This window comes from Sorex araneus, chromosome 1 (assembly GCF_027595985.1).
Source record: "Sorex araneus isolate mSorAra2 chromosome 1, mSorAra2.pri, whole genome shotgun sequence".
Taxonomy (NCBI): domain Eukaryota; kingdom Metazoa; phylum Chordata; class Mammalia; order Eulipotyphla; family Soricidae; genus Sorex; species Sorex araneus.
The window spans coordinates 38,124,827-38,149,741 of record NC_073302.1 but is presented as its reverse complement, the minus strand read 5'-3'; the positions used below and the strand labels follow the sequence as shown (position 1 = coordinate 38,149,741).

The 24,915-nt window shown below is 44.4% G+C and overlaps 2 protein-coding genes across 8 annotated transcripts in view; one reads left to right on the top strand and one right to left on the bottom strand.

Annotated features, from left to right (window-relative positions):
- Positions 1-806: 806 nt before the first annotated feature.
- The window catches only part of MELK (maternal embryonic leucine zipper kinase), a 67,234-nt gene continuing 43,125 nt past the window's right edge, over positions 807-24,915 (top strand). For 2 of the 7 annotated variants that reach the window (XM_004600242.2, XM_055143304.1), the window contains exons 1-7: positions 807-864; positions 1,944-2,029; positions 2,438-2,554; positions 7,999-8,142; positions 10,540-10,608; positions 13,813-13,905; positions 15,126-15,224. In XM_004600242.2, coding sequence (XP_004600299.2) covers positions 807-864; positions 1,944-2,029; positions 2,438-2,554; positions 7,999-8,142; positions 10,540-10,608; positions 13,813-13,905; positions 15,126-15,224 — 666 coding nt within the window. The remainder of the gene's footprint in view (positions 865-1,943; positions 2,030-2,437; positions 2,555-7,998; positions 8,143-10,539; positions 10,609-13,812; positions 13,906-15,125; positions 15,225-24,915) is intronic. The other 5 variants (XM_055143325.1, XM_055143315.1, XM_055143343.1 and 2 more) reach the window with 5 other exon arrangements.
- On the bottom strand, positions 3,426-3,911 carry LOC129405804 (28S ribosomal protein S18c, mitochondrial-like). The gene has a single exon (XM_055143353.1). The coding sequence runs from the start codon at positions 3,909-3,911 to the stop codon at positions 3,483-3,485; it is 429 nt and encodes a 142-aa protein (XP_054999328.1). The 3' UTR covers positions 3,426-3,482.

Genomic DNA, 24,915 nt, shown 5'->3' with positions numbered 1-24,915 from the left:
CATCATCATCATCATCATCATCATCATCATCATCATCATCATCATTCCCCCAAGAGACTCTGTGTACCTCTCTTCTGGGAGCTTGGTTTTATAGTCTCTGGATGTTGGCCGTTGATGGGATTACACAGCGCTGGGGGCAGTTTCTGGGTGGGGCCGCCTAGCCGAGTCTCTTGCCCCCGAGCCTGGCTGCCTTGAACCTGGCTGCCTTCACCGGGGCCCCTCCGAGGGGGTGGACCGAGCCTCCCTCCCCGCCCCGAGCAGATCCCTGGCAGCTGAAGACCTCTGGAACCCAGCCATAGCCATGCTCAAGGCCCCTCTCCATGTGCCCATCTCTCTCTTTTTTTTTTTTATTGAATCATGAGATACAGTTACAGAGCTTTCATGATTGAGTTTCAGTCATACAATGATCAAACACCCATTTCTCCACCAGTGTACATTCTCCACCACCAATGTCCCCAGTATCTCCCCCACCCCCATTCCAACCTGCCCCCTGCCTCTATGGCAGACAATTCCCCATACTCACTCTCTACTTTTTATGTCCGTATATCTTAATCAGACAGCATTAATGCAAAACCCAATAAGCGAGTTTCTTAGTCAAAGGATGGTTCTCGGGCTAGAGAGAAAGCCCAAGGTAAAGCGCAAAGTGAGCACATACTTTGCATTAAGGCCCAGGTTCTCTCCCTGGCACTGCCTGGTCCCCCAGGCAAGAATGAAGGAGATAATTCCTTAAGAGTCCTGTTTTTAGTCATGTATTATTTCTGTCTTGCAGGTACTTTTTATAATTTTGAATAAACTCCAGGAGGACTATGAAAGATTATGATGAACTTCTCAAATATTATGAATTATATGAAACTATTGGCACAGGTAATCATTGTTTTTCTTTTTATTGGATGCAGAGGAGAGATCAATAATTTTGAGAGTATAGTGTACTTGGGTAGGCATGAGCATTTTAGTCTAGCCTAACGTTAAAAACACTTAGAAAAAGTAGAGTAAGAAAAAAGTGAGGGAAGACTTATAGGTCATTTTATTTAGAATAAAACAGGAGCTCTAAGGATGTAACTTAGTGGCAGAATGCTTGCTTTGCATGTGTGAAACCGTGAGTTCAATCTCTGACACTGCAAAAAAATAAGTCACTGTAGAATTTTGAGCTAAGTATAGATTAACCTCCCCCCACCTTTTACTGCAGGGGGCATACCTGACAGTGCTCAGTACTACTCCTGGCTCAGTGCCTGGAGTCAATTGGAGGGTGCTCAGGGAATCGTGTTCCTAGAGTTCCTAGGGTGAAAAGAATATTAATGTATTTTGAAGACAGAACGAGGACTTGTGATGGTTGAATACGGGATGCAGGGCACAATAGGAGGCCAAGTATACAGATGTACAGATAACTCCCAGTATCTGGCCTTAGCCCTTAGAAAGGTGGAATTGCCTTTCATGGAGATCAGAAAAACTACCAGGAACTTTTTTTTTTTTTAACACTTTGGGTCACTTTGTTCAGGGTTTATTCCTGACAGACTTGGGGGATCATATGGGCACCGGGGATTAAAACTAGGTTAGCCATGTGCAAAGCAAGCACCCTACCCACTGTACTATCTCTCCAGAATCTCCCCTTCCTTCTGTTAAATTAAAAAAAATTTTTTTAAATAAAGAGATAGCTAAGTGTATATATTTTTTATCCAGCTTGGGGGAACACATGGAGCTAGCTGGAGATTGAACTGGGGTATATTGCATACAAGGCAAGCATCTTAAACCTCATGTTAATACATGGAAAATAGTGCTCTATCATTAGGCAACATTCCTGGTACCTCTGCATACTTTTTTAAAAAAAAGTCCTATTGAGCCAGAGAGGTAGCATGGGGCTTAAGGCATATGGGAGGGTTTTTTGTATGTGATCTCTTTACCTTGATGATGATATATAGATTAGTCTTCTTTATCTCTTTCCTTAGGTGGCTTTGCGAAAGTCAAACTTGCCTGCCATATCCTCACTGGAGAAATGGTAGCTATAAAAATCATGGATAAAAATGCCCTAGGGGTAAGTTTAAAGTTGTTCAAAATACTTAGAGATTAATTTTCAGAATTAAAAATTCATATTTTTTGCTAGTTATTTTTTTCTAGTTATTCCTCTTTTGGTTTTGGGCCATACTCTGCGGTGCTCTGGGGTTACTCCTGGCTCTGTGCTCAGCAATTACTCATTATGGCGCCTGGGGGACCTTCTGGGACTCTGGGGATTGATCCCTGGTTGGCTGTGCTCAAGGCAAATGCCCTGCCCCCTGTACTCTCTCACTGATCCCTCGTAACTTTTTGCACGTACATAGGAACGAGTTTTGCCTGTTTCTGTATCATCCAGCAGTTTGTTTTGAGGCTGTTGATACCCTCTGATACGGGTGTTTGTGACATTTTCCCATAAGGGCTTAGTGCTCACTCGATCTGTCTTTCTCAGAGTGATTTGCCCCGAATCAAAACAGAGATTGATGCCTTGAAGAACCTCAGACACCAGCATATATGCCAACTGTACCAGGTGCTGGAGACAGCCAGCACCATATTCCTGGTTCTTGAGGTGAGTGTGTGCGGACTCTAAAGATGTTTGGTATAGTCTCTGCCTGTCTGGGCAGAGTACCACATGGTGGATAGCTGTGAAGTTCTCATCATTGTGAAGACATGGATGAGACACTGTGACTTTAGTCACACTCTGAGGCATTAGTGCTGGACATTTTAATGTCAAGGCAGGAATGTTTTTGGGGGATATGGTTGGGGACTCTTTGTCCTGGCTCCTGGCTTCTTTATTCAAACACCGTGAATAAAGTCCATGAACAAAGTTGTTCAATGATGATTTGTAATTCGTTACAGGCGTTCAGTAGTCCAATGCCAGTCCCACCACTTCTGTCACCTTCCCTCCACCTTTGTGTCCATTTTCCCAAACACTCCTCAAGCTTGCCCCTGTAGCAGGCCCACATAAATTATTTTATATTGCTTGTTACCCATTAAATTGCGAATGGAATAACAAAAATTATTTCCTTAGAAGAAATCTCACCATGAAGACATTAAGTCCTTGTCTGAGGGATTACTAAGATGTTGTTGCAAGCTAAGCCTTCTGTGTTAATGTTTTTGTCAGTTGAGATTGGTTGGCTTCTACCTTCCATCCCATCTAAATTTGTGTGCTACTACTGGATTGTCGGTGTTTTAGAGTTTGGAGATGTTGCACAGACGCAAATGTGGCCAGATGCTTCAGAATTTTTTTTTCTTTGCTTTTTTTTTGGGTCACACCCGGCGATGCACAGGGGTCACTCCTGGCTCATGCACTCAGTAATTACTCCTGGCGGTGCTTGGGGGACCATATGGAATGCTGGGAGTTGAACCCGGGTCGGCTGCGTGCAAGGCAAACACCCTACCTGCTGTGCTATCACTCCAGCCCCTCACATGCTTCAGAATTTTTTTTTTTTTTTAGTATCACACCACTTTATTGTAAAACATTTGCTGATAACCGTTTACTCCCGGTATCTAATATTACAAACTTTAGGGTCTTTGAGATATGCAGGGTCCTTGTATGTAACCGGCATAAACCCCATGATTTGTGCTCCTTTGATAGCTTTTGTGATTTCTTTTTGTTTCTTCCCACAAAGACCTGTTATGTGCTTTCCATAAATGCATCCGGTAAATGGAGAAATAAACTGTGACAAAAGCTGTACATTCTTATAATCTACACGTTTTCCACACAAGGTACATTTCTTTAGAGGCTCCTTATAAGGATTTTCCATTGGAATGGGCAGGTCTTCCTTGTCAGTCACCTGCTGATACTGTGAACAACTCTGCAGCACCTGGTGTGAGCCGGGCGCGGAGAGGCTCGAGGCAGCCCCTGTGAAGCGCATCCAGCGGCCGCCCCCGAGGCCCCTGCGCAAGGCCACCAGTGCCGCCATGGCCCCAGGAGCCCCCTCTGCTTCTGATTTTTTTTTTTTCTTTTGGGTCACACCCGGCAATGCACAGAGGTTACTCCTGGCTCTGCACTCAGGAATCACCCCTGGCAGTGCTCAGGGGACTATATGGGATGCTGGGAATCGAACCCGGGTCGGCCGCGTGCAAGGCAAATGGCCCTACCTGCTGTGCTATTGCTCCAGCCCTGCTTCAGAATTTTTAACTGGTCAGTCCATCTGGAGTAAATTTTTTAGTGGATTGTGGCTTTGCACTGTGGGAGTGACTGCTCGGGCTTCTGAAAGTACATGGAGGTCGGGGGAGGTAGCCCATCCCTACTCCGAGAAAGCCTGGAGTTTTCAGCCACAAGAACCTGTGCCCCTGAGGTTTTTGACCGGTTAAGTTCTATAGTGAGGCTCAGTCCTGAGGTAATGAAGTCTTGTCGGAGTCTGGCAGTGATTTGGGAGTGTGAGAGTGAGTGGCTGCTCGGGCTCTGTTTGGCGTGGGCCCTGGGCTGGCCTGCTCCACTCCGTTAGAAGGCATAAACATTCAGATCATAGTAGTCACTTTATCCATAGTTAAAAGTACATTTCACGTGAAAGATTGGGATATTTAGCTAATAAATGTTGGGACTGAGAGATAATACATCAGATAAAGCACTTGCCTTGCATGCAGCTGACCTGGATTGGCCACATGCAAGGTAAGCACCCTACCTGCGTCATTATTTGGCCCTGGCATTCCTTGGCTTGTAGATCCACACTCCGTTCTCTGCTTCCACATTCACATGGTGTTTTCATTTCTTCATGCAATTTCCCTCTTCATAGAAAGATTCAAGCCACTGGGAAAGGGGTTTTCCCATCCATTGATTAAGATTTGCATGTCTTTTTAGGAGACAGAGTTCAGCTTATAGCTTGAAGTAGTCCTGGATCTGTTTCTTTCAGGGGGGCAATAGGGCACTCCCAGGAGTGCTTTGGGGATACTCCCAGCAAAGTGCTCAGGACTGAACCCTGGCAGTGCTTGGGGAATCATGTGGTTCCAGGGATTGAACCAGGGTCGGCTGCATGCAACGCTTGTGTCTTAATCCCTGTACAATTTGGTCTTCAGGATTCATTGTGGATCAGATTTTTTAAGATTTAGTTCCCTTTTTGACTTGAGATGCAGAATCTTTAGTACTCGAATCATTCATCTTTGTTTCATTTTCCTTCATATTGACCAAATTTTAACTTCATGGAACTGTCTCTGGTTAACATTGTTTTGAAAGCACACTTTAAAATTCTTAGAGCTGCAAGTCTTGATAGAAGCATTTTATCTCTAAGACTTTGTAATTTCTTTTTTACTTTTTGGTCAGTGCAGTCTTTTTTTTTTTTTTTTTTTTAATTGAATCACTGTGAGATACAGTTACAAAGCTTTCATGTTTGAGTTTTGGTTATACAATGACCAAACACACAACCCTCCACCAGTGCACATCTTCTACCACCAATGTCGCCAGTATCCCCCCCATCTCACCCCTCCCCCTGCCTTTGTGGCAGACAATCTCCCCTATACTCTTTTGTATTGCTTCTTATGAACAAAATAAGATGTGGCACAGCCACAATAGCGGCCATGCATTCCTGGAATTCTAATATTTTAGACAAATAGGGTCTGGAGAAATCTCTGCTGGGAGCTGCTCAGTTCAGAGATTCTTTTGTGTATCTCTGGATCATGGCCATTAAGGAGCTTAAATAGCCAGAGATAGTTTGTGAGTGTTACCTCCAGGGTCCCTTCGGGACAGGGGCATGAGAGGGATGGCTCATCCCCTATCCCTTGAGGCCTGGAGTTTGCCGTCACTGAACCCTTGTACCTGCTGGGGTACTTGGGGTGCAAGTGGAGGGATGACGCCTGCCCCTGTCTGAGGCACCCCGTGAAGTCGGCTGGGCTTAAAGTCCAGAGGCATCTGTGCAGCGGGCTGCTGGGTTCGGAGACTCTTTTGTGTGTCTCTCATCAGTGTGGCCTTGATCCTAGGACCTCACACGTGCAGGTCAATACTCTACTCCTGAGCTATGTTTCAGCCCATACGCTAATAATTCAAGACTCTTGGGGGGAAAAAACCGTTTATCCTTTTATTCAAATGTAAATACCAGGCCTAGAGAGAGAGAGAGAGAGAGAGAGAGAGAGAGAGAGAGAGAGAGAAAGAGAGAGAGAGAGAGCGCGCTTAGATGATTGAATGTGCGTTTTGCCTGTGGGGGGCTGGGATCCCTGGTACTGCCTGCTCCTCTGACTCTGCCAGAAGCATCCTTTGAACACTCCAGGGTGTGACCCCCAAAACCAAACAAAAAACCCCAAATTTTGAAAAACATAAACACTTTTTCTTTCTAACTTCTAATTCCTATGAACCTAGGACAAAATTTAAAAGCTGTAAAACATATCTAAATAAGCAGTTACCTCTCTCACTTGTCTTTCAGGAATCCAGTTCCTTTCTCTCTGTGCCAATCACTTGCTTTCCTTGTGTTTTCTATGATATTCTATTTGTTTACAGATCCCTTTGTTTTATGCATGTATGTGTATGTTTGCTTGCACAGGTAAGTATGTGTTTATAATTTTCTCACATGTGTAGATGTGTTTGTGGTATACTAGTTTTTGTAACACAAATGGTCGTAGATTTTTATATTATTCTACGAATGTCAGATTTTATTTGTCTCTAGTGACAGAGATTGATTTTATTCTGTACCTGCTCCCCTATTATCATTTTGGTTCAGAGACCATCTATGTATTTAATAGAGATTTTAGAAGTTTTTGTTTTTATTTAAAGCTTAAAAAAATAAATATATTTTCACTATATCTATTTACATATAAATATATATCACACAAATATATTTATATATCTTTGTATATATATGTGTATATATATACATATATATATACATATATATATATATACATATTTGTTTTTGGTCTTGGTCACACTTGGTGGTGCTTAGAGGCTATTCCTGGCTCTGGATTCAGGAGTTACTCCTGGCAGGGCTCTGGGAATCCTATGGGATGCAGGAGATCAAGCCCAGGTTGTCTGTGTAAGACAAGTGCTGTACCCACTGTACTATCACTCTAGACCCCAGAGCTTGAAGATATAAAGTAGGTTGTTTTCTTTCTGTATAAAAAGTATTTGGGATGGGGGTGTTTGGCCATGTCTTGTACTTAGGAGCATATATAGTGCTTGGGATAAACCTGCAGTCAGTTGTGTGCAAGGTAAGTGCCCTACCCACTGTACTATCTCATTGGCCCTTAGGATCCCATCTTAAAGCTATGCCATAATTTATGTAATGTAAGCACATTTGGTTGTTCCATTCCAAATATGAATGACCTTGAACATGCCTTGTTTTTGACCTATGTCCATAATTCCTAGCGCAGAATGATGAGGTCCAAGGCGATACCATATGTGCTTTTCTTTGTTACAACTGAAATGAAGTGAAGGTGCAGGAACTCTGGAGAAGGGCTGGAAGCCCCAAGCCCCATGCTCGGATATTTTCCCACAGCCTTTGCGCAGGCTCTTGACGAAAGGGCCTGAAAAACCAGTGCTCTCTGGGGTGGAGAAGCTGCCACTGCTGCTCTTTCTGTTTGTTTTTGGTCACTAGAATAAAGGTGAACGTGTTAAGATGCAAACGAGGTTTAGTGTTTTGTCATAAAAATAGGGACTCTTTAATGACCTTAAAGACTACAGACAGTAGAGAGTTTGGAGCCATAGCACAGCAGGTAGGGCATCTGCCTTGCACACCGCCAATCTGGGCTCAATCCCCAGCACCCCATACGGTCCCCTGAGCATTGCCAGGAGTGATCCCCGAGCAAGCCCTGAGCACCGCTGGGTGTGGCCCCCAAACAAAACCCACAAAAATCACCATAGAAGATGGTTCTGTTTCTCCTTCTTGTTGATAAAGCTGCTCTGAGACCAAGTGCTGCTGACTTTGGCGGAGCAGTTGTTGATTCCTGGGAGGCAGTGTCCCCACGCTGTGAGTTGAGTGAGTGCTGTCTCAGAGGGAAGCATCATTTAGAACTACTTTCAGCCCCTCTGAAGTGCTGTGCATAAGCCCTCACTGAGTGCATGTGTCTCTGTCGCTGTTGAAGTACTGCCCCGGCGGGGAGCTGTTCGACCACATCATCTCTCAGGACCGCCTGTCGGAGGAGGAGGCGCGGGTGGTGTTCCGGCAGATCGTGTCCGCCGTCGCTTACGTGCACAGCCAGGGCTACGCTCACAGGGACCTCAAGCCGGTGAGTGCTGGGCCCTCCTGCTGGACAGCACCATGACCAGCTGTGGGGCTTTGTTTTAGGGGCCTGGGGTGAGGCTGTGCAGGGGATTGAACCTAGGGCTTCATCTGTATGAGGCCTGCGCTCCACCATGCGGGACAGCGTCACCCCCTCCCCCCCAGGCTCTGTGCCTTTGTTTAATGGTAGTGCTCCCCCCACCCTTTATTCCTGATAGGCTTGCTTATTGTTATTATTATATACTTTTGCTTATTATTAATAGGTTTCCTGGGTTCCTCTGCCGGTACCTTCATGCATGAGGCCTGTCCGAACGTGTGGAGAGGGGCCTCCAGCATGGCTGTAGCTAGGTGGTCTTCGGCAGCCGGGAGCTCTGCTTGGGGTGGGGAGGGAAGCTGGAGCCCATCCCTCCGAGGGGCCCCCGGGGAAGACAGCCAGGCGTGCGGGCAAGAGACTCTTAAGTTTATTTTGTTTTTATTTTATTACTTATTTTTTGGCTTTGGGGTTTGGGGTCACACCCCATTGTGCCCAGGGGTTGCTCCGGGATCTGCACCACTCACAGGGAACCTGTATGGAATGCTGGGGATCCAACCTGGTTTGACCTTGTGCAAGGCAGAATCCAACCTGCTCTACTATGCTCCAGCCCCACATATAGCACTCTTTAGAAACAGTTTTTTTCCTAAGGATTTTTTGTATCAAATTCGGGTCAGTATTTTTTTTTTTAAACCCCTCACTGTGCCTCAGAAAGAAACAGTTCAATGGAATGGCTACTTTAAACTGTTTTTTGTCCTTGTTTTGCTTTTGGGCCACACCCAGCAGTGCTCCGGGCTTACTCCTGGCTCTGCACTGAGAGATCACTCCTGATGGTGCTCAGGGGACTATGTGGGGTGCCTGGGATCAGACCCAGGTCTGCTGCCTGCAAGGCAGCCCCTACCTGCTGTATTTATTCTCTCTGTCCTGGAATGGTCACTTTTTAAGGACAGAATAAAAGTGTGAATACTTTTATTTTGGGGCTGGGGTATTTGAGCCACATCTGGTGGGTGCTCAGGGGCTGTTCCTGGTTCTGAATTCAGGGGTCACTCCTGGTGGTGCTTAGGGGACTATTATACAGTACCAAGGATTGAAACAGGATTGGTCACATGCAGGGCAAGCAAGCGCCTTAACCAAGCCCTGTACTATATCTCTAGTTCCCAAGACGTGACTACTTCAAAGTCTGCTTTGACTAATAATGATGGGGAACAGGGATGTCATTATTATTATTATTATTATTATTATTATTATTATTATTATTATTATTATTTAACTTTTTGAACTATCTTCCTGGCCCTGAACAGGTGGTATTTTTGTTTGTTTGTCTGTTTGGTTTTTTTTTGTTTGTTTGTTTTTGGGCCACACCCATCTGTGCTCAGGGCTTGTTCCTGGCTCTCTGCTCAGGAGTCACTCTCAGTGGGGCTCAGGGTACCATCGAAGATGCTGGGGATGGAAATGGGGTCGGCCGCATGCAAGGCAAGTGCCCTACCCACTGTACTATCGCTCTGGCCCTGAATAGGTATTTTATTTAATTAACTTTTGGGGCTGCCCAAGTGGTGCTCAGGGGCCAAGGGCCCCGAGTTGGCTGTGGGCATACTCCTGGCAATTCTTTTTTTTTTTTTTTTTTGCTTTTTTGGGTCACACACAGCAGTGCACAGGGGTTACTCCTGGCTCTGCACTCAGGAATCACTCCTGGCAGTGCTGGGGGACCATATGGGATGCTGGGAATCAAACCCGGGTCGGCCGCGTGCAAGGCAAACGCCCTACCCACTGTGCTATTGCTCCAGCCCCTCCTGGCAATTCTTGATCAGTTGACCAGTGGTTTGATGTAAGAGCCTGAGGATGCAGTGTTGTTCAGGCACTGTGATGCTAGGGGCCACCTGGGCCACTTCTTGTGCCTGAGGACCTCCTAGAATACAGGTGGTGATTCTCAGGGGACCCTCTGATTTTAAAGGTCAAATTGTTACTTTGCATGTGCCTTAACCCCTGTACCATCTCTCTGGCCCCTGACTAGGGATTTTGATCTCTCTTGGTCTCAAGGTCAGAGATCTAGAAAGGGTCAGTACAATTTGGCACTTTTAATATCCTTTTCTCTCTGTTTATTCGCAATAGTTTTTATTTATGTATTCACAATAGTTTTAGATGGTTCCAACCACATTATTTGGGTTGAAAATTTTCCTTTGGCACAAATTGTGTTTGTTTATAATTGAACAAACAGCACCAAGAAAAAACATGCTAATGTCTCTTGTGGGGAAGCGGAATAGTTACAATGTTCCTTTTATAAACAACCTGATGTAGCTTCTGGAACTGGCTGGAGGTGGAATGTGCTATAAAGAAATCAGTATAGTTATAAAAAATACCCTTTTATCCCCCCAGGAAAATTTGCTGTTTGATGAATGTCATAAATTAAAGCTGATTGACTTTGGTCTCTGTGCGAAACCCAAGGTAAGTGCAGACAAAATGCATTTGTTTTCTGGACCAGAGATAGTGCAATGGGTATAGTGGTTAGGGTGTTTGCCTTGCAGGTGTCTGATCCAGGTTAAACTTTGCTAAGTTCTCTAGATTAGCAGTTCACAGCTGGCTGCATTCCCAGCTGAATATCCTGGGAGTCTCAGGATATTCCAAGGGGACCATGGGTAAAAATCAAATGGGGAGGGGACCCACCAGCAGGGTGAGAGGGGCCACAGGAAGGAAGCAAAGTTAGAAGGGGCAGTGGTGGGGACAAGGTTTAGAACCACTGTTCTAGATAATTCTGATGTCAGGCAAGATTGAGAACCCATGTTCTAGGTCCATAGGATGCTGAAGACCTGTGGGTGTGCCCCGAGAGCAGTCGCAGAGTGGGGGTCCTTGAGTTCATGACCACATGGACACCGCATGGGCCCTTAGGTTTGCCCCCACTTGCTGGTTGCCCCCGGTGGAGCTTGGAGAGCCTGTAGAGCTGGTGCTGGGACTCAAACCCAGGCTTCTTACCTGCAAAGCAAGCACTCTGGCCAGCCAAGCCATCTCTCTTCCCCCATTTTCTTTTGGGGGCCAGGTGGCAGCATACCTAATGGTGGTCTTCAGGGGCTATTTTCAGACCCAGTGGTTGGGGGTCACTCTCGGTAGTGCTTGGAGGACTGTGTCATGCTGCGGGTAGAACCAGGCCTCCCACATGCAAAGCACGTGCTTTAGTCGTGGCTATTTAGCTGGCAAAATTACTCTGTATATCAGTGCATATGTGTGTGTGAGAGAGAGATTTGTTTGTGTATAGGAGGTATGCTGGTAATTGAACCCAGACTCTCACACATACAAAGTAAGTGCTCTACCTCTACCACTGAGGCTCATTCCTGGTCCTTGGCCATGTGTTTGCAAGTTAGGGTATGTAGCCACGAGGTGATGCCTTTGTTCATTTAGTTAGGAGTTCTGCGAGTTTAGTGCAAAGCTCTTCTTATTCCAATACAAATGTTTACATATAATAGTCTGATTTTGAGGGATAATCTACTTACTGAAGAAAAAAAAATTCCAGATGCCCAGTTAAGTTTTCCACTCTTACATTTGCTTGGTTTGCCCCTTGTTGCACCCTGGCTTTTGCTTGATTTGCTCCCCATGGCACCCCAGAGGCTTACTGACTCTGCTGGCTGCCCTGATCTCCAGTGCGGCTGCTTTTGGAGGCTTCCCTCTGACTGCCACAGTTGGTCCTTCCAGTCTTTGAACTGCACTGTGCATTCATTAAGAATCTGGAAAATCAGGGGCCAGAGCCCTACTATAGTGGGTAGGGTGCTTGCCTTTCATGTGGCAGACCCAGGTTTGATCTTCGGCATCTTATTTAGTCCCCAGAGGAATTATTCATGAGTCCAGAGCCAGGAGTAACCCCAGACCATTGCCAGTGTGACTCCAAAACAGAATAAAACAAAACAAAAAACAATGTGGAAATTCCATAGCTCAATTTGGAAACAATCAAGAAACTATGGTACATACATATACACATTTGAATATGACTTGGCCATAAGTAAAGGTGAAGGCATGCAGTTTGCTGCTAAGTGGATGGATCTGGAGAGCATCATGATGACTGAAATTGGCTAACAGGAGAGGAACAGACTCAGAATGTTCTCTTTCATATGTGGGATGTAAAGAAATTTAGCAGGGGAATAACAAATGCTCAAAGGCAAGAGAAGCAAAGATCGGAACTTCCATAGGACACTTGTTGTTGCCATGTGTGGGGAGTGGGATTGGGGGGATAAAGGACAATGGTGGAGCAAAGGAGATGTGGAGGGGAAAGTTTCCCTCCAGGCTGGGTATCAGAGGTAGGGTGGAGACTACTGAAGGGATTGATGTTGGAACATTGTATGCCTGAAACTTAATATTGACTAACTTTGTAACTCTAATTCAAGGTGGTTCAATTAAAACATTAAAAAAAGTTATAAAAATGAAAGAAAAAAAAAGAGTTGGAGCGATAGCACAGTGTGTAGGGCGTTTGCCTTGCATGCGGCTGACTCGGGTTCGGTTTTCAGCACCCCATATGACCCCCTGAGCACCGCCAGGAGTATTTCCTGAGTGCAGAGCCAGGAGTAACCCCTGTGTATCACCAGGTGTGACCCAAAAAGCAAAAAGAAATAAAATTAAAAAATAAAAGAATGTGGAAATTGCAGACTTGTCTCAACCCTTCATAATTAATTCTGTATTATTTTCTGTCCCCATCAGAATGAGCTCGGTGCAAAGAGGAAGCAGATTGTGTCCCTTTGGGTTGTATATTTGAGTCTTTCTGAGTTTCCTCTCCCTCCCCAAGCTCTTCAGACACTGTCAGCAGAACCCCAAGTCTGGGAACCAAATGCTCGAAGGCTTGCTTTTCACTGGCAGGCATATAAAGATAGAGCATTCTGCAAACAGAAAAACTGGTGTAAGTCCTGTCTCCACAGGAGGCAGAAGAGGGTGTCTCTGAGAGACTCGCTAGCTTTTATTTGTGGTGGCTGCAGACTCGCCCCCATAGACACTATCTCAAAAGGCAGGTTTTGCTGGGACAAGATTGCCCTAGCTTTTTGCTGAGGAGCTGTGTCTCCTGTTGTAGCTGTCAATGAAATTTCGCAGTTTCACAAGTGCTTTGCCAGGTGTAGAACTAGTGTTGGGTCATAGTATGATCTTCATTGTGTTGCCCTATTTCTGTGGAAGGCAGAAAATGAGAAACAGAATCCTTATTTTTTGAATGGGTCTGGAAGCTAAGGTTGTGATTTATAACTGAGTCTTACAACTGAACCTAGAAAATAGACTTCTGAAACGTGTGTGTACCACATTGACTTCTTCCCTCTAAGGAAGAAGCTGCTGTTCCGTAGGGTCTACTAAAGAAATAATCCTTTTCCCTGGGCACTTAGGGGATGGAAGACATGGATGTTTCTGAGCATCATGCAGATGGGTGTCCAGAGGAAGTTTGAACCTGGTTTTATTTGATTGCACTAAGGGGAGGAGGAATTTGTTTGTGCTTAGTGACAGTGTTGGAGGGAGTACGGTTCCATCCATGCATGCATGCAGGCAGAGACTAGAGCTGGTGGCAGTCTCCCTGTATTTGGGGGTAATTCCTTAGGCTTTTTTTGCTTGTTCTGAAAGAATGTCTTTCACAGTTTCATTCTCCGTAGGCATTGCAATGAATAAGTTTTTTCATTTTTACCTTATTGGTAGGGTAACAAGGATTACCAACTGCAGACGTGCTGTGGAAGTCTTGCTTATGCAGCCCCTGAATTAATACAAGGCAAATCATATCTTGGATCAGAGGTAATTACCTACTAATTAGCTCAGTACATTACCAATATACATGATTGGAAACTTGTAGTGCGTCTGACACTGCACTGGGGATACAGCATGCAGGTAAGAAGGAATATTGCCCATCAAAATCTGTTCAGAGGGTATGCTACGTAAACTAATAAATCCAGTGAATAACCTATAATAAATGTGATAATGGCTAGTGCACTTAATGAAGTAGATATGTCTTTCTGCTATCCCTGTGGTTATTTTTGTGTCATATAATTTCACAACTTAGATTGCTTAGTCGTGGGTAGAGCACAAGGCCATGATTGCCTGCTCGGTCATCAGAGATGCTGGTTAGCCCAGAGAGAAACCTGTACTTTGTCCATATTTGGTCGTGAAACCAAACCTTATAGTCCTGTAAGGAGGCTCAGACTGGCACGGCTTGGCTGAGGCCGCTTCACCACTGTGCCATCTCTCCTCCAGCCCCATATTTTATTTTAGAGACTGCCCATCTTCCCTTGTAACCCTTCCCCAAGCCTCGGTTGTGGATAGGAGCGCTTCCTTGCTAGCCTGCCATGGTGTCATTGTTGACCAAGGCGGACTACTGTTTGAGTAAATAGTGCAAGGGCTCTTGAGACACATGGATAGCTTCTAGAAAGGTTAAGTTCTTTCTGGGATTTTGAGGTTTGTCCGGCTGTTTGTGCTGGCAGGCTCATTTCTAGCTCCCTATTTGAAAAGTCAATTGTTGAACTTTATGGAGGTTTCTCTGCATAGAGAAGACTTTACAGTGGGGCTTAGTCACATTTGCCGATCCTCAGTAGTAAATTCTAAGGCTTGTTTTGACATCCCGATGCCTGTTTACACAGTCCTCATTCGTAATAAGCCCTCAGTCGCTGTGTAGGATCATCTCTGAGAGTCAGAAACCTCATCTTCCCCCACTTGGCCCAGTGCGGTCCTACCAGCTGGAGGTTACCTACTGTTACCTGCTGGAGGGTGATGCACTGGCCGGAAGTTGGGCGGCCACGTACTGCTGATGGGTGCCTCAGATGAGTCTTCCTCGCTAGGCTTTAGTTTCTCCGTGTTATGTGAACAACTGAATTGGATGATCTCAGAACTCTTGGCGGGGGAGTGGTGGGCAGGGGCTGGTGAGCTTCTCGGGCCCCTGGTGATACAGGGGGCCGTGGGATTTGGGGCATGTGCCCTGACTGCTGTCCTAACTCTGGCACTGATTTTTATTTCCCTCACAGGCAGATGTCTGGAGCATGGGCATCCTCTTATATGTGCTCATGTGTGGCTTCCTACCATTTGATGATGATAATGTCATGGCTTTGTATAAGAAGATTATGGTGAGCACTTCTAAAAGTACAAACACAGAAAAGAATTTTTTTCATTTGTTTTTGTGGCGCACCTGGTGGTGCTGGAGGACCGTATGCAGTTCCCAGATTTGAATGTGGGTGACAGCTGCAACCACATCCTAGGCAACCATGTGCCTTAACCTCTATTCTATCTCTCTAGTTTGAAGAAAAAGTAATTTTTGCGATTAATCAGAATAGTGGTTACTCTTTTTTGGGTGGATAGTGACTTTAAGGAGAATGTGTGGGGCTTTTTAAAAAAATTGTTTTATGCTTATTATTATTTTTGGTCACACCCAGCTTACTCTTGGCTCTGTGCTTAACGGTCACTCCTGGCTGGGCTCAGAGACTGGATGTTGTGCTGGGGACTATAAGGCAGTGCCTCACTTACTGTCTCTCTGGCCCCTCTGTCTGGTTAATGATCTGAGTGTTGATTTTACCTCTGTATCTCAAAGCTTAGAAAGTTTATGAGATGCATGGTTTGCTCTATGTATAGGGAGCCCTGAACATCATTGTTAGGTTCTTATGGTATTATTTGGGGTGCCATGATTGACTGAACCTAAGACCTTATATCCTACAAAATTCCTAGTTATGAATTTACTATATCTCAAAGCTAAATTTTTACCTTCAAAAAGAAAAGTTCAGGGTTGAGGGCGTAGCTCAGGTGGCAGAGCACTTGCCTTGTTTGTGTGAGGCTGGGGATTTGATCCCTGACACTGCAAAAACAAAAGACAATAAAACCATGTCTTTGGGGATTATTTTTGTGTGTGTTGTTGAGCTTTGTGAGTGCTTTATGTGTCTTGGATATTAGCCCTTTATCTGTTGTGTTATGTGCAACTATTTTCTTCCCATCAGTAAGGATGGGGAAAAGAATATATATGTGTGCATATATATATATTATTATTATTTTTTTCCTTCTTCATCTTCTTTTTGGGTTCACACCCGGTGATGCTCAGGGGTTACTCCTGGCTCTGCACTCAGGAATTACGTCTGGTGGTGCTCAGGGGACCATATGGGATGCTGGGAATACGAACCTGGGTTGGCTGCGTGCAAGGCAAACGCCCTACCCGCTGTACTATAGCTCCAGCCCCTTCATTTTTGTTTAATTTTATAATTTATTTTTGGGGAAGCAAGGCAAGTGCACTTTAGCCTAGGTGTGGTCTTTTCTTTTTAGCCTGAATTTCTTTTTTTTTCTTTTATTTTTATAAAGTTGTTCACAATATTTGATTACATTTAATATTCAGACACCAATCCCAACACCATAACACTCTTCCTACCACCATATTTCTATCCTGAACCCCAAACTCTGCCCCTAAAAAGAACTGAAATAATTTATTTTGTATTGCTTGTTATGAATAATCCGCTAAAAAGACAAAAAAGTTTTCTTAGAAGCGTGTGAAGATTGTTGTATTTCACCCAGGAGCCATTAAGTCCTTCTATAAGAGATGAGTAACATTGTTAAAGATTGATTCTTATTTACTGTTAATATACATATATACGCATATATATACATATACATACATATGCATACATACATATATATATATATATACACACACACACAAAATCTGTATAAATACATTTCCCCCTAAGATGGTTGTCTTCTGCTTTATACCCAATAAAATGTGGTGTGCTACTCTTGGCATATAGGTGGTGTAAAGTGTAAGTGGCTGCGCGGTCTAGGAATAGATTCAATCATGGGTGAGGCTTGTCTGATCGTGTGGAGAGAGGCCGTGGGCATGGCAGCAGTTGAGTTCTGGAGGTTTTCAGCTGCCGGGGTTCCTTTGGGACGGGAAGGGGCCTCACCTACCCCCCTCTGCTTGCTCCAAATGAAACAGCCTTAGCCTGAATTTCTTTTGTCATGAAAAACCTTTTTAATTTGATGTGGTCCCACTTGTTTATTTTTGTTGTCCTTACAACAGAATATAATCTTCGGATACCTCTGAGGTCTATTCTGGAGAGTTCTGCCTTTTTTCCCATTGTCTTTCATGGACTCTGGTTTGATCTCGAGGGCTTCAATCTACTTTGAATTAACTTCTAGGGTGTATCCTCACATCTTTATAGGCATATTGGAGTTTTCATACTTACCATGAAGATTTTGCACCATTTCATTTCTACCATTATTATTACTCCCTTTTCCCCCCCTTTTTCCTCTGGTAACTACCATAATTTTCAGCTTAAGTTTTATCCCAGATGGCCCAGTTTGATCTTTTTAATGACAGTGTAGTATTTTGTTATGTATATACAGTACTCTTTTTATTATTATTAGTGACTCACCATGAGGTACAGTTACAGACTTACAGACTTTTGTGCTTGTGTTTCAGTCATACAATGGTCGAGTACCCATCCCTCCACCAGTACCCATTTTCCACCACCAGTGGTCCCAGCATTCCTCCTCCCACCCCTATCCCGTCCCCTCCACCTCGTCCTGCCAATGTGGCGGGGCGTTCCCTTTTGCTCCCTCTCTCCTTTTGGTTGTTGTGGTTTGTAGTAGAGGCATTGAGTGGCAATCATGTTCGGTCTATAGTCTACTTTTGGCACGCATCTTTCAATCCTAATGGGTCCTCCCAACATCCTTTACTTGTTGTTTCCTTCTCTATCTGAGCTGCCTTTTCTTTGAGCATGTGAGGCCAGTTTCCAAGCCCTGGAGCGGACCTCCTGGTCCTTATCTCTACTACTCTTGGATGTTAATCTCCCATTCTTTTACTTTATATTCCGTAGATGAGTGCACTCTTTCTTTGCCTGCCCCTCTCTTCTGACTCATTTCACTTAACATGATACTTTCCATGTTGATCCACTTATATGCAAATTTCATGACTTCATCTTTTCTAGTAGCTGTATAGTATTCCATAGTGTAGATGTACCAAAGTTTCTTTAACCAGTCATCTGTTCTCGGGCACTCTGGTTTTTTCCAAATTTTAGCTATTGTAAATAATGCAGCAGTGAACACACAAGTGCAGATGTCATTTCGACTATACTTTTTTGCCTCTCTGGGATATATTCCCAGGAGTGATATTGTTGGGTCAAATGGGATTTGTTTGTTTTTTGGGTCACACCCAGCGATGCTCAGGAGTTTACTCCTGGCTCTGTACCCTGGGATCACTCCTGGCTGTGCTTGGGGGACCATATGGGGTGCTGAGAATTGGACCCCGGTTGACTGTGCAAGGCAGGCGCCTTGCCCATGTACTCTTTCTGACCCCGCACCACCATTTTTCTATCCCATCACTATTGTTGGGCATTTAGGTTGATTCTGTGGTCCGGGTTTTGTGGATAATGCTGTTGTGAGCATATGGGGGGGGGGACAAATAACTTTTTAGTTAATTAGTTTTTTACACCGTTCTGATAAACATCTAAGAATGGTGCTCACACCAGGGGTTCCACAGGGACCAGTGAGGGGAACAATCCCAGTTCACATGCTCAGAAATCACTCACTCCTGGTGGTGCTCGAGAGACCAAATGGGATGCTAGGGATTGAACCTGCTTTGGCCATGTGCAAGGCAAGCACCCTGCCCACTGTACTGTCACTCCAGCCCTGAAGAGAAATTTGGAAATGTTCTTCTCACACCTTCTTACATGCCCTCTGAGGTATGCATGCCTCAGTTTCACAGATCAGCCTTCGAGAAGAGTTCACAGTCAGCTCTCCATATCATTTTTGACCTCGTTTGTCAGTTAAATTGATGTCATCTCAGAGAAGTGCTTCAGTGTTGGCAAGTTGGGGATGACCCTCTCTGGAAGTTCCTTGCAGTTAGGATCATTGTGGGAGGCTGAATAAGGACCGCAGTGACTGTCGGTGTCAGTGGAGCTGGGGCTGGCAATTGACAGTCTTCTGTGAGCGTCTAGCCCTCTAAGGGCCCTTGGCTTCTTGTGGGGAGAATCTGGAAGTCATAGTCAGGCAATGTGCCAGTAGAAGGGGACTGCCCTTTTAACCAGGGAGTTCCGAATGCTTGGTTTGACTGGGCATGTCCCAGTAAAGCAGTCTGACGCCGAGTGATCTAATTTTCAGATACCCTGAGGATGTGCACCTCGTCAGACAAGGTGAAATATCATCTGGATTTTCTAACCGCAGGCTTTGATTTTAGAAAAATTATATCTCCTTTTTATATGGGTGGTTATATAAGGCTGCCACCTTTGATTTGTGGTTTTAAAATGATGTAGTGCAGGTGTAAGAAGAATGCTTGGCAAGAGGGCATGTCTTGAGCTCTTCCAAATAATATCCAGAGATTTAGGGGCAAGTTAAACAGAAGAGACAGTGAGTGGGTAGGGAGGGGAAGGTAACAGTCTTTTCTAGCCTGTTGGAAAGTAGCCTATTGATCTGACAAGAAATTATTGCTGAGGCACAGTGGATAGGGGGCTTACCTTTACACCACTGACCAAGGTTTGATTCCCGATAGCCCATAAGGTCCCCCGAGCACCACCAGGAGTGATTCCTGGGCATAGAGCCAGGAGTAAGCCCTGACTACTGCCAGTGTGACCCCCAAAACAAACATAAAACCACACACAAAAAAAGTATTAACTATCAATCTTGGATCCTGAGGAAACTCTCTGAATGTATGAGTAGCAGGCGTCTGTGCTTCCGATGAACTTATCACAGTTTGTTTTTTTTTAATACCTTTATTAAGTCATTAGTTTCGTTAGCGACATATCAACATTCCAACACCAATCCTACCACTATTGTACTTTCCCACCACCATTGTTTCCAATTTTCCCTACTACTCCTTGAGCCCACCCCCATAGTAGGCACTCAGTAATTTATTTTACATTGTTTGTTATAAATTGCTAAAAGGGTGATCAAAAAATGTTTCCTTAGAAGAAAGTTAGTGAAGATTGTTGTATCTCACCATGGAGCCCTTAAGCCCTTGTATAAGAGATTCCTTAGATGTTGTTACAGGTTAAGCCTTCTGTGTTTGTGTTTTGTTAATTGAGATTGGTTGCCTTCTACATTACGTCCCATCCCATTTGGTGTGCTACTCTGGTTTATCAGTGTTACAGATGTCCTGCTGCCAAAATCATGGCCAAGTGCTCCAGGGTATCCTAAATTTTTAACAGGGTGAAACAGCTAGAGTTAACTTCTTAACTGACAGGCAGCTTTGGGGCATGTGTGTGACTGTTGGACTCCCAGAAGTACCAGGAGATTGGGGGCAGGGGTGGGGGCGAGGTAGCTCATCCCTGACCCCGTGAAAGCTGGAGATTTTCAGTCACACAACCTGCATAACTTGAGTTTTTCAACAAATTGATTTCTGGATGAGTCTCTTCTATGCAGTGGGGTCCGGCCGGCAGCACAGTGGCGATTGTGGAGTGTGGAGGTTTTCGGCTGCTGAGGCTCTGTGTGGGCAGGTGTGGGGGCTCAGCCACGCATCTTCAGGTTATCGTTGGATGACTCAGCCCTGGGTGGGATCTGGAAGAAATTCTTCCACTTGTTGGTCTCTTTCAAAATTTCTGAGTCTCTGGACCATGGACCATGGCTCACGTGGTGCCGGAGGGGATTCGTGGGCGTGCCTGGCAGAGCTTCCAGAAGCACAGGGTGCGGGGGTAGCGTGTGTGTGGGGGTGGGGTGGGGTGGGGGGGTAGCCCATCTCCGGCCCTGTGAAAGCTGGAGATTGCAGCCACAAAACCCTCAAACCTGAGCGTTTCAGCCAATTGATTCTGGGCCGTGCCTCATCCAAGCAGAGGGGTCTGGCCAGGATGACGGTGGCGATTATACAGTGTGGAGGTTTTCGGCTGCCGACTCTCCTATCCCAGTTTCAGGGTGCTAAAGGCAAGGAAAGTTTGGCTAAGACCGTCACCAGTCTTCTGGCTGGGTGATCCTTTTTTTTTTTTTTTTTTTTTTGCTTTTTGGGTCACACCCGGCGATGCACAGGGGTTACTCCTGGCTCATGCACTCAGGAATCACTCCTGGCGGTGCTCAGGGGACCATATGGGATGCTGGGAATCGAACCCGGGTCGGCCGCGTGCAAGGCAAACGCCCTTGGGTGATCCTTTAATGTATTTGTTGAATATGATTTTCAAACACTGACTTTTTAAAAAAGGTAATCTTTTTGATGTTCTCCTAAATTATTCAGTTCTAAAATGTTTACTCTTAAAATGTTTTCTGAAGTTTGAATCCCAAAAACTGATGTGGAAGTTAGCTGAGGAGCCTTCTGCAGGCCAGGTTTGAGTACCTGTAGCTATACAGGAGGAGGATTATCTGTTTTTATGAGTTGGGCTGAAGTCCTCTGCTAGAGCTTCTGCATATTTTTGTTGCCGAGTTTATGTAATTAGATTCATGTATATATGTATTCCCATATATATGTACTTATATGTGTGTATGTATATATATATGTATGTGGTATGTATGTGTGTGTATATATGTATATTCCCTCCCCCCCTTTTTTTGCTGCAGGAAGTTCTGTAAAGCATTTTGAAGTTATGATATGTATTTTACTGGCCCTTGCATGCGCTTGCTTAAAAAAACAAAAATGTCTATTGTTGTGAATTTTCTTATATCCTTGTACCAAAAATATTTAACATTCATGAGCTTTTCTGATTTGCCACACCGCTCATGAGGTAGTTGTGATTATTGCCCTCTTTTTACACATGAGAAACCAAGGGCTGATTCCTTAAATAATTAACTACTTAGGATCTTACAGCTAATAAGTAGCAGAACTGGGATTTAAACCCTGGTAGTCAAGCTCAGATCTAACCACTGTGAAATACAGCTTCTCAACTCTGTAGTTGGTAGTCTTAGAGAATCTTAGCTTCCATGGGATCTGGAGAGATAGTATAGAGGATAGGATGCTTGCCTTGTGCATGATCAACCCAGGTTAGATCCCTGGCATCCCAGAAGGTCCGCTGTGCCCTGCCAGTAGTGATCCCTGAGTGCAGAGCCAGGGACTAAGCCCTGAGCATTACTGAGTGTGGCCCCCAAGCTAAAACCAAACAAATGAGAGAATTATAAGCTCCCCAGGGAAAAAAGTGACTTCCATCCCAAGATTCTCATGTCCATTATTAACTTCGGAGCATACTCAGATCTCACCAGACTCTCAGCTTCTCTTACTTTAGGTAGAGCACTGTGGAGGGGGTCCTTCCTTTCTTCATCAGCCTTGCTAGAGCATCGTGGTAGTCAAACGTTACATCCAAATGTCTGCTCCAGCTCTGACTGGCTGATTTCTTTGGTGTTTGTTTATGCACATTCATTATTCCTCCCTTGATGAAACTGTGCATCTTGATTCTGTTCTCATGTAATAAATATAAGCTGTCCCTGCTGGCATCATCCCTCCTTGTACATTTAAAAGATATTTCCTACTCCACACTTTCCATTGAAAAACTGAAAATAGGACCACCCCTAAGTGTTCAGGATATTGATGTATATCAGAGATTTTTGTAATCTTATATGCAAAGATGCCATAGGTGATAACCTGTGGATTAAGTGAGAATACCCTACTGAAAGTGAACTATGTTATAGCCAAGTGTGCCTCACTTCCTGGTTTGGCCATAAACTTTGCTGAATTTTTTTTTTTTCTTCTCTCTAGACCTGAACTACTACTACTTTTTTTTTTTTTAATTTTTTTTTTTTTTTTGGGCCACATCCTGTGATGTGGCCACACATTCTGGCTCTACACTCAGGAATCACTCCTGGCAATGCTTGGGGGACTGAGTGGGATGCCAGAGATTGAACATGGGTTGGCTGTATGCAAGGCAAGCTTCGTATTCACCGTACTATCTTGCCATCCCTGGACCTAACCTTCTATGTTGTTGATTTTCCTTCACTTGCTTCTTGAAGTTCATGTTCAAGTTAGACATGGCATTAATGCTCTTACTATTTTTTTGCGGCATTGCTGAGGATTGAACCCAGGGCCTCATACTTACGAGCCATTGAGCTTACAAGCCACTGAGCTACAGGAGTGAGCTACACCCTGCCCTTTAATGTGTTTTGTTAACGTGAGGGGAATGAACCAATATATAAGCTCCAGTGTTGTCTGCTTTATTTATCTTAGTGCACTAGTAGCTGCAGGATTAATCCTTTATAGGAGAGGATTACCTTAAAAGAATATAAAAGTAAATGCTATATCCAAGTTTTGATATTTTTGGCAAGTCAAATAGTTTGCAGTGGAATGAATATGTATAAAATGTGTAATTCTTGTTCAGCAGAGATTTAGCCTCTCCTAATTAATATTATTTACTAATACTGTGTATTCTTTGTTTCTCCTACTCTGAATTTCATTTTTAGTTTTTCATGTATTTGCAAGTTGAAAATTGATTCAAATTAGGACTTTTATGCATTATTGTGGAATTTAATTTCACACATTATAGATTTTGAAATTTATTGTAATCTTGGCTCAGAACTATTGTTCCGAGTCGCAGTGTAATACAGTCTGCTGGTTGAATCTAATTATGGTGTCGTATCACTTGCATGCAGTATGTATCTTTGCCTTGAGTGTTCTAAAATTCCTCATTTGGGAATAACACTGTGTCGGTGTTTTTTTTCTTCTTCTGCTTTGGTTTGATGGGAAAGCCCAGCAGTGTTTGGCCCAGAGTTTGTAACTCCTGTTGACGAGGCTGACCTCATTTATTGCTGGCTTTTGTTGGCTGTTTGTAACCAGAATGCTCAGCTGCAGTTTCCAGCACGATTCCTAATAGATTATTAATCTTATTAATGTCACCTGTATCCATTTGCCATCACTGCGTTCTAAAACAAGCATGACTGGTCTCTCGTTCTGGGAGTATGGAAGTGTGAGGGAAGTGTAAATAATTCAGGAAACGAGAGTTGAGTAGCTTGGAAGTAAAAATTGTTTCCTAACAAGTACAATTTATAATTTTAAAGAAAATGAGCACATTATCTCTTTATGAGATTGTATTTTGCAATTACAGAATTGACTGCAGCCCTGCGATTACGTGTTGGTAAGATCACCTGCCTTTCAGAGCTCCAGGTGGAAAGCGATCAAATTCGAACCCTCGGCAACTTCCAGGGTTGTCATGCTTAGCCCACAGATCTCTGCTCCTTCCCGCAACCCCTTGGTGTCTCCCTCGGCTATCCAGGTCTTGCTCTCCTCTGCAAGGTAGTCATCCCTTTATAAACAAGAATTCTCCCTCGGCTATCCAGGTCTTGCTCTCCTCTGCAAGGTAGTCATCCCTTTATAAACAAGAATTCTCCAAAGGCAGAGCAGAAGCCAGGTTCAAGGGGTTCATCCTGGTTGAAATAGGACCTTTTGTTTTTTCCTTTTTGGGTCATACCCGGCCATGCACAGGGGTTACTCCTGGCTCTGCACTCGGAAATTACTCCTGGCGGTGCTTGGGGGACCATACGGGATGCTGAGGATCAAACCTGGATTGGCCACGTGCAAGGCAAGTGCCCTCCCACTGTACTATCACTCCAGCTCCTAAGCAGGACCTTTTGTGAAAATGCTTTTCCCCCACCAGAATTGTTTTTCGAGATCTTTTCTGTTTATTCCCCCGATAATTCTTTCAGTATTTATATATTTTAAAGCTTTTAACGCCGTAGTTTACAGAGTTGTTAATAAAGCCGTCGTTTCAGGTATTCAGTGTTCCGGCACCAATCTCACCACCAGTGTGACCTTCCTTCCGTCACAGTCCCCAGTTGACTGCCTCCCCTGCCCCTTCACCCCACTCCCCCAAGGCTACCCCTTGGCAGGCACAAAATAATTGATCTGATATTGCTTGTTCTAACAAAGTGGTAAGTGGAATTACC

Bases quoted from the DNA above. Each gene is read 5' to 3' on its own strand.
- LOC129405804 (XM_055143353.1), bottom strand. From the start codon at position 3,911: ATGGCGGCACTGGTGGCCTTGCGCAGGGGCCTCGGGGGCGGCCGCTGG.